At 31.5% G+C, this 16,727-nt stretch overlaps 1 protein-coding gene across 1 annotated transcript; it reads left to right on the top strand.

The window, feature by feature from the left end:
- Nucleotides 1-15,916: 15,916 nt before the first annotated feature.
- LOC104118449 (uncharacterized) lies at nucleotides 15,917-16,727 on the top strand. Its single transcript, XM_009629681.4, has one exon. It carries the CDS (start codon nucleotides 16,083-16,085, stop codon nucleotides 16,428-16,430), a length of 348 nt encoding a protein of 115 aa, XP_009627976.1. The 5' UTR covers nucleotides 15,917-16,082; the 3' UTR covers nucleotides 16,431-16,727.

Raw genomic sequence — 16,727 nt, 5'->3', positions numbered from 1 at the left:
GTAACAAGAGCTATAAGACTGCAAGCACACATCCCTATCAGATTTTGGGGTCATTGTATTTTTGCTGCAATATATTTGATTAACAGATTACCTAGTTCAGTAATTAAAAACTTATCTCTCTATGAAAGGCTACACAACAGAAAACCTTCACTGAAACATTTAAGAGTGTTAGGGTATTTGTGCTTTGCAAAGATTATACAAGAATATGATAAGTTGATGCCTAGATCAAAGAAGTCTGTTCATATGGGATATTAAGAAGTGAACAAAGGTTATATACTATATGATCTTGACAACAGATCATGTTTTTGTCAACAGAGATGTCATATTCAGAGAAAACATCTTCCCATTCAAAGGAACACTTCCATCTGTGACACCTCTATTTGTAGATACTACACCATCTACAAGCTCTTATATAGATGATACTAACATTGTGTTTGAAACTAGTGCATGTCAACAGAATAATAATCACATTAATGTAGATAATACTGAAGCACCAACAATAACTCAAACATCACCAGTGGATAACATAGAAGAACCCCATGATATTCAGCAAGACAATGCTTTTATTGATCATCAGATGTCTATTGAAGGAGAAATTCAAGTACATCAGAATACTCAAAATGTATCAACTGAAACACTAACTAGAGGTCAATGCAATACACAACAACTTCCAGTAAGAAAGTCTAATAGATATAAACAACCACCAGCTTGGATGAAAGATTTTGTGTCATTAAATATTCATCAAGAGGTGCCCTATGCTTTGAACAAATACATAGGATATGATCACCTATCTCCAAAATACCAAGCCTTTACTGCAGCTTTCTCTTATACCGCTGAGCCTACTACATATGATGAAGCCAGTAAGGATCCTAGATGGATAGCAGCAATGCAAGAAGAAATAAAGGTATTAGAAAGCAATAACACCTGCACATTAGTCAAATTACCCGAAGGAAAGAAACCTATAGGCTGTAAATGGATATACAAAACAAAATATCAAGCTTTCAGGGGAGATAGAAAGATTTAAGGCTAGGCTTGTAGACAAAGGTTATAGCCAACAAGAGGGTATTGATTATCAAGAAATATTTTCACATGTGGTAAAAATGGTAACTATTAGAACAATACTGGCACTGGCAACTACTAGACAATGATATATACATCAAATGGATGTATACAATGCCTTTCTTCAAGGTAATTTACTTGATGAAATATATATGGATTTACCTCATGGATTTGGAAGTCAGGGGGAGAAGATGATATGCAGACTTACCAAATCCTTGTATGGATTAAAGCAAGCCCCAAGATAATGAAATAGGAAACTCTCTGAAGCCCTTATAAAATTACAGTTCAAGTAAAGTCAGTATGAACATTCATTATATATAAAAAGGACAACTGAAGGTATGGTACTAGTTTTAATATATGTTGATGACATGTTACTTACTGGTGATAATTTGAAACTCATTCAAGACACCAAGAATTCCATGCAGAACATTTTCAAAATGAAAGATCTGAGGGAGTTAAGGTATTTTCTGGGCTTAGAATTTGCTAGATCCGGTGATGGTATTGTTATACATCAGAGAAAATATGCATTGGAACTTATTGCAAAAGTAGGATTAACAGCATCTAAACCAGCAGATATACCAATTGATACAAATGTGAAGCTTACAACTAAGCAGTATGATGAACATATTTGGAAGAATGAAAAATCATAAGCAGATCCTACTATTGATCAGGCTTCCTATCAGAGGTTAATAGGAAAACTTCTATACTTGACTGTAACAAGACCAGATATATCATTTGGAGTCCAGACTCTAATCCAATTTCTTCAACAACCAAAAAAGTCTCACCTAGAAGCAGCATTAAGAATTGTGAAGTATGTTAAAAATAGTCCAGGTCAAGGTATTCTACTATCTAGTCATCACAGCAACACTGTCACTGTATATTGTGATGCAGACTAGGCATCTTATCCCGTTACTGGGAGATCAGTTACTGATTTTCTAATCATGGTGGGCAACTCCTTAGTTTTCTAGAAATTCAAGAAACAAACTACTGTTTCTAGAAGCTCAATCGAGGCAGAATATCGAAGTTTAGCTGCAATTGTGGCAGAATTATCATGGTTACTAGGAATGCTGAAGGAGATTGATACTGAAGTCAACCTACCAGTTGACATATTTACTAACAGCAAAGCAATTATTCAAATAGCTGCTAATCCTGTATACCACGAGAGGACTAAACATATAGAAATAGATTGTCATTTTGTAAGAGATAAAATCCAACAAGGACTAGTTATTACAAAATATGTCTCCACAAATGATCAACCAGCAGACTTGCAAACAAAAGGTTTAAGTAAGGTTCAACATCTATATTTGAGCTCCAAGGTGTGTTTGACATTTTTACACCACCTAACTCGAGGGGTAGTGTTAAATAATATAAGGACATAAATGTCATTGTCCATAAGTTAGTTAAATAGTTAAGTTGTTAAGTAGGTAGTTAGGAGTCAAATAAGCTAATCTCTCTACATATGTAATCCGATCCTTCACACTACACAATCAATGAGAATTCTTCTTCTCTCTTTCATTTCTATCTTCTTCTTCCCCAAATTACTTCACTATTATCACTACTAAAAATTTGGCAAAAACCGACCAACTTTGGTCGGTCAAAAAATCGACCAAAAAACCAACCAAAGTTGGTCGGTTTTTCAAAATATTTTTTTTTAATTTTTTTTTTTTACGAAACCGACCAACTTTGGTCGGTTTTCTTTGGTGCAGAAATGCGGGAAACTATTTTTGAGTCCCGCGAAATTTATGTTTCAAGAAACCGACCAACTTTGGTCGGTTTTTCAATTAAAATAAATAAAAATTAATATTAAAAAAATCGACCAAAATTGGTCGGTTAATTCGGCGGATCATTTAAAAAAATCAACCAACTTTGGTCGGTAATTTTACTTTTTAATAAAATCGACCAACTTTGGTCGGTTATTTTCGTGCGAAAATACAATTAAAGAGTATAAATCAAATAAAAAATAATCTTAAAACAAAATGTACCAATGGTCTAGTGGTAGAATAGTATCTTGCCACAGTACAGACCCCGGTTCGATTCGCAGATGGTGAATCTTTTTATTACATAATTAAAATACCGACCAATTTTGGTCGGTTTTTTTTTAAATTTAATTGACCGACCATAGTTGGTCGGTAATTTCTGACCAACTTTGGTCGGTATTCCTTTCCGACCACAAAAATACCGTCCACACATAAATGGTCGCGTTTTGGTCGGGTTTTGGCCATTACCGACCAACGTTGGTTGATTTTTTTGGTCGGTTTTTACCGAATTTCTAGTAGTGTATATAGATGTTACACAACGGAGTTATATATTTTACCCGACACGTTAAGCACCAATTTGATACTTTGTGGTGTATCGGTTGGTAGACTTGGTCAAATAATACGATAATTAGCTTTGCAACTAACACAACAATTACAACTTTCTTTATTTACTTTGGCATTAGCTTCTTTCTTTACTCTTTTTTCTTCTATAATATGATATTTGCTACTATTGAACATAGAATGAGCAATTTTTGTATGTTTTATATACAGCATTATTGATCTCTCGAGCGGCACAAGGCAAGAAAAAATGGATAAAGTATGCTCGTGATGTGGACCTAACATTAATTTAATCGCATTATGAAAATGAAAATCTAAGTGATCATCAACACATGTATGGAATTATGATAGCCCAACTGATATCAGGCTATTGAAAAACGAAAAAAAAAGAAGAAGAAGAGATTCTTTCGTTCTTATACTGTAATTTAAATTTATTTACCAAAGTTCTCATAAATTTGTTATTTACCCACTGTAATTGTATATTATTTACGATTCATATATATTTCCTCTTAAGAGGCTTCCAAACTATGATTAGTGATTTAATTATATTTCCTTTTATTAATATATATTTCCTCTTTCGTTCGGCTTCAATTAAAAGATTTAATTATACTTTGTTCCTTTTATTTTTTCTCCTCTCCCCTCTCCCTCTTCTTCCGCCGCCTCCCTCTTCTTTTAATTTGCCGCAATTTATGCCACATATTGCCACCATCAATTTTTACAAAATGTTACATATTTCAATTGCTGCCCAATATCGTGAAGTATCCTCCATACATGAGAAAAAAATTCAGTGATTCAAAACGAATTGTGATGACTGAGATTGGGTAACGAAAATTATGAAATTTATTCAAGTACTAAGGTTGGGTAACGAAAATTATTTACAACTTTCATATAACATTGATACAAAAATAATACAACTACAACATCATACAATTTAAAAATAACTTTCATAACCTATAATATTTATAACTTTAATACAATTTTGATAGATGTATACAACTTTCATACAATATTCATACAAAAAGTAATACAACTACAAAAGTATACAACTTTCATATAAATTTCATATACCTATAGTATATAATATAATTTTGATACATAAATATAATTTTATGTAAAAGATAGTATTTATAACCTAATACAAATTTCATACAATGATTCGTATAACCTTGCTCTTGGGATGACTCGAACTCACAACCTCTTAGTTGGAAGTGGATGGTGCTTACCATCAGAGCAACCCACCTTGTCGGTGATTCGTATAATATATACAACTTATTTACAACTTTCTTTCAATATTCATATAAAAAATACGACTATAATAGAATACAACTAAATACAATTTTCTTACAAATTTCAAACAATTATAATACAGCTTTAATAGATCTTCTTTAATTTATGTTCGAATTTTAATCTGAAAATCATCCAAAATTAACTTTAATCTTCACCAAACACCCCCAAAACTGAGACATAAACTCCAAAAGATATTATTGATCATTTGCAACAACACTCAATTTAAATAAATAATAATTTTTAAATTTCAAAATCAAAACTTCAAAACTTTTTATGCCGGTCAATGTCTGGGCCGAGAGGCAGCGGACAAGGACTAGTTCGTCGGTAACAGGCGACGACGTCAAATCTATTATTGAAGAAAGGAAAAGGAGATGAGAAAAGAGAAAAGAAGCATAGAAGATCTAAAGAAGAAAAATAGGGTAGAAGAATGAAGAGAGAGAGAGAGAGAGTGACGAAGAGGGAAGGGAGATTACTGAATATGTGAGATTCCGTTAACAAATTAAAAGACTACAATCAAGGGATACTCAAATAATATTAATTTGTAAAGAATTAGTAAATTGTATATAAACTTGTAATTAAGTTAAAACTTCAATAGTGAGAGTAAATAAGTTTCAAAACTAGTATAACTAAGTAAAAGGGGGAAAATGCATACCGTTTTTAGTGAAACAGTTCAATAATAAAAAGATTACATTTATGTATCAGTGTTGCGATTTCAAATAAAAAAGGTCACTACTGTTCACTTATATCTTCTCTATTTTCATGTGAAATATGAAAAAAAAAAATTACATATAGTCGGTTGAATTCACATTTTAAAAATTTTCTAATTGACATACATAAATGATTTACTGATTATATATGATTATTCTATTATACATCTGCCGACTATTTTAAATTTAAGCAGTTGAGCGAATGGCTGGCTATTTAGATTGATTCTTCAAAATAAAAATAAAAAGGTACAACCATGTGAACTGAAAGTAGGGATATTCATCAGGTTTGGTTTTTTTACTATCAAATGTTGTGGTGGAATTATAAGTACACATTCTGTCACGATCCTAATTTTCCTCCATAGAATGTCGTGATGGCACATAGTCTCTAAGACTAGGTAAGCTTATCAATTATGCGGAATGCAAAAACTGAAACTCAAATCTCAACATTTAAAACAAGTCAAACCGCGATTCAAAAAGTTACAACTCCCCAAACCCGATAGAAATAAGTTACAAGCTTCTAAAAATTTATTCTAAGTGTCTCTATACATCAAAGTCTAAAGAGAATAAAGAAAACAACATAATAAGGATAGAAGGAGAATCCGAGGTTTGCGGACGCTGGCAGATATACCTTGAAGTCTCCACGTACGGCTAGTTCACCGATGCTTGGTCTGATAGGAAGTACCTAGATCTGCACAAAATTATGTGCAGAAGCGTAGTATGAGTACACCACAACAGTACCCAGTAAGTGCCAAACCTAACCTCGATAGAGTAGTGACGAGATCAAGTCAGACCCTACTAGAATAATAAAAGACAAGGCGAGAAGTTTGACAATATAATAACGAAAAGGGCCAAAAATACCCCTAACGTATTGAAAATGGCTCAGAAATACCCTCCGTTAACCTTTTGGTCCGCAAATGCCCCTAACGTTTGTTTTTGGGCTCAAACTAACCTGGTCAATTTTTTTACTTTAATTTCACCATGTGGCATTTTCTTAATCTGCCACGTGTATTATTTGTATTAAATAAACTCACATGTATCTTCTAAAATATCCAACGACCCTGACCCGCTCCTATATATTTGGACGGTCGGCTAAAAATAATTACATTCGCTAGTTAAGTATATAAAAAATATACATTGATTATATATAAAACTATGTATATTATACATTAATATTTTAATATATATTTTACATGATAATATTTTTAGGAGAAATTATACGGTGTAGTTTTCCCTTCAAAGTTTGCAAATCTTAACAAGTTTAACAAATATAAATTTTAATTTGCAAACATAAAAATAATAATGCTCTATTTATATGATTCTAAGGGCAAAGAAACAGATGGAAAAAAAATTATTTAAAACCTTTAATTATACACATATCCAACTGTTTAGCACATTAATGGACTTCACATGATATTTTCAATGGGAACTAATAGTGTTTTAATATATAACGATAGAGCTAAAATATTAGCAAAAACTATCGTTCCATTATTGTCAGATTTGCTTAATAAATTCAAGTTATAGATCATAATTAATAGGAAAAACTACACCGTATAATTTCTCCTAAAAATAATATCATGTAAAATATATATTAAAATATTAATGTATAATATACATATTTTTATATATAATCAATGTATATTTTTTATATATTTAACTAGCGAATGTAATTAGTTTTAGCCGACCGTCCAAATATATAGGAGCGGGTCAGGGTCGTTGGATATTTTAAATGATATAGGTGAGTTTATTTAATACAAATAATATACGTGACGGATTAAGAAAATGTCACATGGCGAAATTAAAGTAAAAAAAAACTGACCAAGTTAGTTATGTTATATATATAGGGGTAGGTCTGAGCCCAAAAACAAACGTTAGGGCATTTGCGGACCAAAAGGTTAACAGAGGGTATTTCTGAGCCATTTTCAATACGTCAGAGGTATTGTTGACCCTTCTGTTAGATATAGAGGTAAGTTTGAGCCCAAAAACTAACGTTAAAGACATTTATGGCCCGATAGGTGAAAGTAGGATAAAATTAAGCCATTTTCAATACCTTAGGGGCATTTTTAGCCCTTTTCCGATATTATAATAATGATGACAATGAGGATGAATAAAGTAAGTAGTATGTCATAATTTAACTACATAGAATAAGGGCAAATAACACTTCGCGGAAGGAAAACAAAAATTTATAACTTTAAGGAAAACACCAAAATAACCAAAGGCAATGCAACCATAAAGAAATATCAACAAAGGCACTCCCGAGGTACCCCCACATAATCCCAAATCATAAATAAATTTAAAATATCTCATTTTCTTATATCACCGCGGGAGCCTTCACATTTAATTTTAAAGAAAAAAAAATTTCCGAAATAGCATCCCGCGTTTTAGCCACCCTTATCACACCGCATGACTTCTTGTTGTTCCCCCTACTAGCCACACATATCAAGCCACTCTTATCTCACCACATGCGTATCAATATCACCATATATCACAATTTGTACCTCAAATGCCCAAATATTTCAGCTTGCCAAAATAAATCAACAACAACAATATTTTCTACAATAAAGAGCTTACGACTCAATCACAATGAGTATAAAAATCTCACAAAATATTCGGGAATGAATAACTCAGCAAAAATAATATTTCACAATTTTTAGCAGTTGCCTCAATACCAAATTTAAAAATATCAAATACTTTATATTAATACCAATTCAATTAATAAATTCAACCTTCGATTAATGCACAGAATCAAAGAAACAAAGTTTCAACTAAACAAATAAGGCAATTAGCAAGAAAAGGTCAAGCAAATTTTAAAAATATAAAAATAGATCAATGATGATGAATATAACAGGATAAAATAATTTAATTAACACAATTTAAAGACATAACCTTCCATATTTAGTCCGTATACACACCTGTCACTTCGCGTACACGACTTTCAACATATCACAATTATTACATCAATAACATTCCTAAGGGAAATTTTTCCCACACAAGATTAGACAAGTCACTTACCTTGAACCATGAAATTCTTTACTTTGTTATGCCTTTGCCTCGTGAATTGGCCTTCGAAAGCCTCGTATCTAGTCATAATTAATTTGATTTAATCAATACAAATTATTGGAATTAATTCCATATGAAAATACTAATTTTCCAACAAAATTCAAAATTTAACTCAAACATTGCACGTGGGGCCCACGTCTCGGAACCCAACAAAAGTTACAAAATATGAACGCTCATTCGATCACGAGTCCAACCATACAACTTTTACTAAATTCCGAAATCAACTCGACCCTCAAATCTTCAAATTTAACCAAGAGGATTTCTAAACTTTTCCAACTTAATTCATCAATTAAATGTTAAGAACTACCATAGATTCGGGTACTTTAACCAAAATTAAGTTAGAAATACTTACCCCGATGTTTTCCTTTAAAATCTCCCAAAAATCTCCTCTTCTCGAGCTCCAAATCGGTAAAAATGGAAAATAGGACAAAGTCCCATTTTCAGAACTTAAACATTCTACCAAGTGGTTTCTTCTTCGCAAACGCGATGGCCCAATCACGAACGTGGAAGCTCACACAGTCGACCCTTCGCGAACGCGGTAGCCTCATTCCGAACACATTGGCTAAATCGCCTGGGACCTCATCTACCCCTTCCTCTACGCGAACGCGAGGACCCAATCGCGAGCGCGTAGGCCTCACCTCCTTGACTTACGCAAACGCGAGCCTCGTGTCGCGAACGCGATGAACAACCTCGCCTTCCTACGGTTCCTCTTCGCGAACGCGTGGTCCCTCTCACAAACGTGAAGAAGGAAACCAGGTGCATACATTAGAAAAATTCCAGCAGCATTCCAAGTCCAAAAATTCATCCGTTAACCCTCCGAAACTCGCTTGAGGCCCCCGTGACCTCAACCAAATATACCAAAAAGTCCTAAAATATCATACAAACTTAGTCTAAATCTCCAATCACATCAAACAATGCTAAAATCATAAATCACACCCCAATTCAAGCTTAACGAAACTAACGAATTCCAACTTCTACATTCGATGCTGAAATCTATCAATTCAAATCCGATTGACCTTAAATTTTGCACACAAGTCATAAATGACATAACGAAACTACTCAAATTTTTAGAATCAGATTCCGACCCCGATATCAAAAAGTCAACTCCCCCGTCAAACTTTCAAACTTAAATTTCTATTTTAGCCATTTCAAGCCTAGTTGAACTACAGACTTCCAAATAAATTTTCGGATACGCTCCTTAGTCCAAAATTACCATACGGAGCTATTGAAATTATCAAAATTTTATTCCGAGATCGTTTACACATAAGTCAACATACGATCGACCTTTTCAACTTAAGTTTTTATTTTTGAGACTGAGTGTCTCATATCATTTCAAAACCTCACCAGATCTGAACCGACTACCCAAGCAAGTCACATAACAACTATAAAGTATAAATTAAATAGTAAATGGGGTAACGGGGCTACAACTCTCAAAACGGCTGGCCGGGTCGTTACACATTCATCCTTAATTAAAAGTTTTGGGTTCGACCCCTTAGTATATTTAATAGGGAGTGTTTTACCCCTAAAGTAAGACTTTTTCGTACGAGTCAGAGTAAGTTGCGCCTCTAAGCAGCTACCGAATACCAGATGAATTTTTTTTTAAAAACACATATTTGGTTTGAACTTAATTGGACCTTCTAAAATTGGCCTCATAATTAATATGGTTATGTAAATTTTATTATTATATGTATATATGCTAATATAATCTATATATTATTAAAAATCAAAGAAAAATGTATCACATTAATCGAAGTGGTAGCCTAAAAAAGTCACATGGCATAATTAGTTAATAATTAATTATTAAAAATTAAAAAATAAATTAACTACTCAAACATGGGTGGGGGTTGGTTTAGGTTAGTTGCTTTCTTTGTTTCACTTTTTAATCATTTTTGTTTTTCTTTTTTGAAATAAAAAGTGTATTTATTCATTAAAATCTAGGCAATTTATTAAGAACAATATAATAATTTTTAAAAAATATATATTTCAAGAGTAATAAAATATATATCTTCTATTATATTACAAAAAGAAAGTAGTAGACAAAGTTTAAACAAATAATATGCTAATAATTTATATTAATAATATAATTATACTAAATATTGAATAATATAATAAAGAAAAATACATAAGAAAAAGTTATTCGATGACTATATAAGTCCTTTTAATTTAATAGAGATTTTATTCAATAAAATTTAAACAATATTTGTTCTATCTATATAGAATAGGAGAAACAAATCAATGTGATGATGCCAAGTGTAACAACAAAAAATTAATAAGTGTCAAATTTTAGGACAAAGCTCCAACAAATTTAGAGATTAAAAAAATATTTATAAAAAAATGACAAAAAAAGACACAAAGATATTTACTACCTAAAAATAACTACTCAAACATAGGTGAGGGTTGTTTTATTTTAGTTAATTTCTTCGTTTCTTTTTTAATCATTTTCGTTTTTAAAAATATATATATATTTATTGATTAAAATTCAGATAATATTATTAAGAATAATAGAATAAAATATAAAATATAAAATTCAAGAACAATAAAATATATATCTTCTATTATATTACAAACTGAAAGCAGCAGACAAAAATATTAAAAAAAAAGTAATATGCTAATAATTATTTTTTATTAACAATACAATTATACTAAACATTGGATAATATAATCCATCTACATAGAATAAGAGAAGCAAATCAATGTGATGATTCTAAGTATAACAAAAAAAATTTAACAAGTGTCAAATTTTAAGACAAAACTCTAATATATTTGGAGATTCAAAAATTATTTAAAAAAACATTACAAAAAAAGAGACACAAAGAAATTAACTACTTAAAATTAACTACTCAAACATAGGTGATGGTAGGTTTAGGTTAGTTAATTTCTTTATTTTTTAAAAATAATTTTCGTTTCTTTAGAAATAAAAAGTTTATTTATTCATTAAAATTCAGATAATATTATTGAGAATAATAGAATAAAATATTTAAAAAATTAAGAGTAATAAAATATATATCTTCTATTATATTATAACATAAACAATGGACAAAACTATTAAACAAAGTAATATACTAATAAAAATTTCTATTAACAATGTAATTATACTAAATATCGGATAAGATAATAAAGAAAAATACAGAACATAAAAGTTATTTGATGACTATATAAGTCCCTTTAATATAATTGTAACGACCCGACCACTCGTTTTGAGCTCTACCGCGTCGTTCGGCGATTTGAGGTCTTTATTAGTTTTACTTCAGGTATTATGACTTGTACGTGCGGTCGGAATTGAATTTCGAAAAATTCGTAGTTGATTTGGAAAGAAAATTCTAAATTCGGAATCTTTAAGTTGGAAGAGATGACAAGGGGTTGACTTTCGAGTAAACGACCTCGGAATAGAGATTTTAAGGTTCCAATAGGTTTGTATGATTATTTCGGACTTGGGCATATGTTCAGGTTGAGTATCGGGAGATCCGGGGGCATTTTAGCGCTTAATATAGAAAATTGGCATTTTGAATGTTTTAGAATTTCTTAAGTTTGATTTGAAGTGAACTTTGGTGTTATCGATATCCGTTTGAGGTTCTGAGTCTTGAAATATGTTCGTATCATGATTTGTGACTTGTGCGTAAAGTTTGACGTCATCCCGGAATGTTTAAGTATGAATCAGACGCTTTCGTCGAAGTTTGAATGTTTGGAAGTTTAAAGAAATATTTCGATCGTCGATTCAACGTTTTGGTGTTGTTTGGTGTGATTTGAGGTCTCGAGCAGGTTCATGTTATGTTTTAGGACTGATTTGTGTAATTGTACGGGGTCTCGAGGGCCTCGGGTGTATTTCGGATGTGCTTGGGTTGTGTCGCGCTCTTATTTGATATTTCAATGTCGTTTTCTTGGGTATAAAGGATACTATATTGAGCAAACGACCATTGATTTCTGATTGGATTGAACCATTAGATTCGTATCGTAATTACGGAGTCATAGCAATAAGAATCATCGAATTTCGATGTCGTATGAGAGAGTTATTCCCATTTTCGTATCGGAAAGGATTGCTGGAGTTGCTGGTGTTGATGGTGCTCAGGCATCGCAATTGCGAACATTTGTTCGCAATTGCGAAGCCCGTAGATTTTTTCCTTTGTTCGCAATTGTGAACACTTGTCTACAATTGCAAAGGTCGCAAATGCGAGCCCTATGTCGCAAATGCGACATCTCAGGCTGTTATTAAGACTTTATTTCAGGGTTTAGTCCATTCCTCTTACATTTTTACTTTGGTTGGGCGGTTTTTGGAGCTCTTGAAGGGGAGATTCTCACAATTTATTGTGAGGTAAGTTATACCCACTTGTTTCGAGTTAAATACATGGATTATATACAGATTTTGAACATGGAATTAGTGAAAATTGTGGGATTTTTGAAGAAAAACTTAGAAATCATATTTTTGGATTTTGACCACGAAATTGGACATGAAATTTAGAAGAAATTATATATTTGAGTTCGTGATGTTATGGGTAAAGTTTATCTTCAAAAAATTTCAGAATTCGGGGACATGGGCCCGAGGGTTGACTTTGTTGACTTTTCGAACGAAGTTGAAAATTATTATGAATTGATTAATTATGAGTATTAGAGTGTATTTTTATTAGTTTGCACATTGTTTGACTAATTTCGGATCGATGAGCTTTGGTTTGAGGTGTTGGAGAGGCGCGGGAGCCGATTATGGAACTTAGGAGCGAGGTAAGTTTCATGTCTAACCATGTGAGGAGGAAACTACCCCCTAGGTGATGTAATTGTTATGTGCTACTAGTTGTGGGTGCTACGTGCGCACGAGGTGACGAGAGTCCGTACGTATCTAAAGCATGTTTATGTTCGGGTAGACTTAGGACTTTATCATGTAATATTTGAATTATTTGGACTCATTTTGCTAGCTTATTTAATTAAAATTATAACTGAAATTGATTTAGAAACATATAAATATATTAGGCCGAGCATTATCACCTTGAGTTGTTGCCAAGATATTTAATAAACATAAAAGGGTATATTTATTATTATGCACCTGTATCTATGTTGTAAGCATGTGACTCGTAATTCGATAAGTTTCTTCCTTTTTTGTGGAGCGGGCTGAACGCCTTGGCAGTATAATATATGCATCTATGGTTCGTGCCGCTTGACCCTCGGTAGTGTACACATTATTCGGGATCGGGCCGTACGACCTCGACATAATCGTGCGTTATATCGCTAGCCGTCTGAATATTTACGAGATTATCCTCCCACCGATGACTGGCATTTTATATGGTATTCTTTATCCGTTCGATATTGGCACTTGATATATCTGAGTTGTTGAGATAGAATATGAAAATGTGAAAAATTAGATCATTAAAAGGAATTTATGTAAGATTATGTAACTTATAGTTTTACCCCATTATTTTTGTTGTGCTTCATATCTGCTTACGATTTATCATATTGTTTTATTGGACCTTTAGTAAGTGTCGATGTCGACCCCTCGTCACTATTTCTCCGGGGTTAGGCTAGATACTTACTGGGTACGCATTGATTTACGTACTCATGCTATATTTCTGCACTAAATGTGCAGGATCTGACAGGTTCAATTGGTGGTTATCTTAGCGCGTAAGCGCAACTGCTGAGGAGACTTTATGGTGAGCTGCATTCAGGCTACGTATCGCAGCCCACATAGTCTCCAACATACTATTTACTCTATCTTGTCTTACTTACATTTCGGGCAGATGTTGTATTATTATCGTACTCCTTAGTAAATGCTCATGAACTTGTGACACCGGATTTTGGGATTTTCTAGATGTTGTTTGTGATTTTGCTTAACATTTATACACTTTTATTATCTATTCTATTTAAAGTGTAAGTTTCCATGATTTTAATGCGTTGATTTCTTTAACTAATAAAATTCACGATTTCGAAAATAATAAAATGCATAGTCAAGTTGGTAGTTCACCGTTGGCTTGCCTAACGACAACGTTGGACGTCATCACGACCTATAGTGAGTTTTGGGTCATGACAATAATAAATATTTTATTCATTAAGTTCAAATAATATTTTTGAGAATAATATAATAAAATTTAAAATATAAAAATATTTCAAGCGTAATAAAATATATATCTTCTATTATATTACAAAACAAAGGTAGCATACAAAAATATTAAATAAAGTTTTATGCTAATAAAAATAGAAGTTAATAATGTAATCATACTAAATATTGGTTAATATAATAAAGAAACATACAGAACAAAAAAGTTATTCAATGCCTATATAAATCCATTTAATTTAATAGAGATTTTATTCATTAAATCTCAGATAATATTATTGAGACCAATAGAATAAAATTTAAAATAAAAAAAATATTTCAAGAGTAATAAAATATATTTCTTCTATTATATTACAAAAAAAAGTAACAAACAAAAATATTAAACAAAGTAATATGCTAATCAAAATTGCTATTAACAATGCAATTATACTAAATCTTGGATAATATAATAAAGAAAAATACATAACATAAAAGTTATTCGATGAGTATATAAGTCCCTTTAATTTAATAAATATTTTATTCATTCAAATTAAGACAATATTATTGAGAACAATAGAATAAAATTTAAAATAAAAAATTATTTTAAGAGTAATAAATATTATATTACTATAAGAAAGTAGCAGAAAAAATATTTAAAAAGTGATATGCTAATAAAAATTTCTATTAACAATGTAATAATACTAAATATTGGTTAATATAATCAAGAAAAATACATAACAAAAAATCTATTCAATGCTTATATAAGTCACTTTAATTTAATAGAGATTTTAGTCATTAAAATTCAGACAATATTATTGAGAACAACATAATAAAATTTAAAATAAAAAAATATTTCAACAATAATAAAATATATATCTTCTCCTATGTTACAACAAGAAAGCGAGTAGACAAAAATATTAAACAAAGTAATATGCTAATAAAAATTTCTGTTAATAATGTAATAATATTAAACATTGAATAATATAATATAGAAAATTGAGATTTATTCAGGCAGTACGATCTAATAGGCTCAAACAAGTCCGATCCTAATTTAATTTAATTAATATTTTTTAATATTGATCGTGCATCGCGCAAATATGACTACTAGTATAATATAATTAAAAATCCGGTATTTTAGTTTTTTTCCCCATCAAAACGGCATATCAGTTTGATCCGTCAAATATATTTGTAAAAATTGAAAACCAAACGTAACTACCGCGACATTAAAAAAATCAGAATTTATTTTTGTTCTATTTGGAAATCGATGAACAGTCCTAACCGAAAGTAACTGTCATTCAAGGCAAAGGCAAAAACTACCACCTAAAGTAACAATTAACAAAACAATAACAATAAGTGACATGCTAATAGAACAAAAGAATATGAGTATAGTAGTAAAATCCCATTCATTCTTGTTTCTTTTGAAAAAAATGCAACAACGAGCCACTGCTAATAAACAATAATAATAAGGGGACCCTCTCCTAGACCATGTTGTCTCATCTCATAACATGGAGCAAATTATGCCACTTTTCCCCACTATAAGTTGTCACTTCCTCCTCTCCCAATTTCCCACTCTTTTCTTCCTCTCATTTCCCAAAATCCATATGTCAAAATACTAATAAATCCTTTTTGTGATTGATTCAAGAAATGGAGATAGAGTTGGCAAAGTGTGAGTGTTGTGGTCTAAAAGAAGATTGCACACAAGACTACATTAGTCAAGTGAAGGAAAATTTTGATGGGAAATGGCTATGTGGACTGTGTTCAGAAGCAGTTAGAGATGAAGTGAACAGAGGAAAAAAACAATTTCTGTGCATGGAAGAAGCAGTGAAGGCACATATGTCATTTTGTAGAAAATATAAGTCAAATCCAGCAACTGAAGTAGCTGATGGTATGAGGCAGATGTTAAGGAGAAGGTCTGATTTGTCATCATCTTATTCACCTAATTCCAACAAGTATTCAAGATCAGCAAGTTCATCTCAAGTAGGAGATAGATGAATTCTCTCTCTCCTAATATTAGTTAGACAAAAAGAGAGAGAGCATAAAAAGGGTTACTTCATTCAACTTTTGGTGGAAAAATAAAAAGGTCTAACAACAACAAGTCTTTTTCATTGGAGAAATCTTTCTTGATCCCATCTTGTCTTGTACAGAGGATGTTGTTTTAATGGAGGCTACTAGTGCAAATAGTTTATTTTTCTCTCTTTTATTTTATATGGGTATGTTCTACTTATTACTTTTCCACTACAATCAACAGAAGAGATCTTCAATGAAACAAAAAGACAAGTTTTTTCTCCA

The sequence above is a fragment of the Nicotiana tomentosiformis genome, chromosome 9 (genome assembly GCF_000390325.3).
Source record: "Nicotiana tomentosiformis chromosome 9, ASM39032v3, whole genome shotgun sequence".
Taxonomy (NCBI): Eukaryota; Viridiplantae; Streptophyta; class Magnoliopsida; order Solanales; family Solanaceae; genus Nicotiana; species Nicotiana tomentosiformis.
Note: the sequence above shows the minus strand (reverse complement) of the source record. Positions and strands in the feature narration are given on the sequence as shown.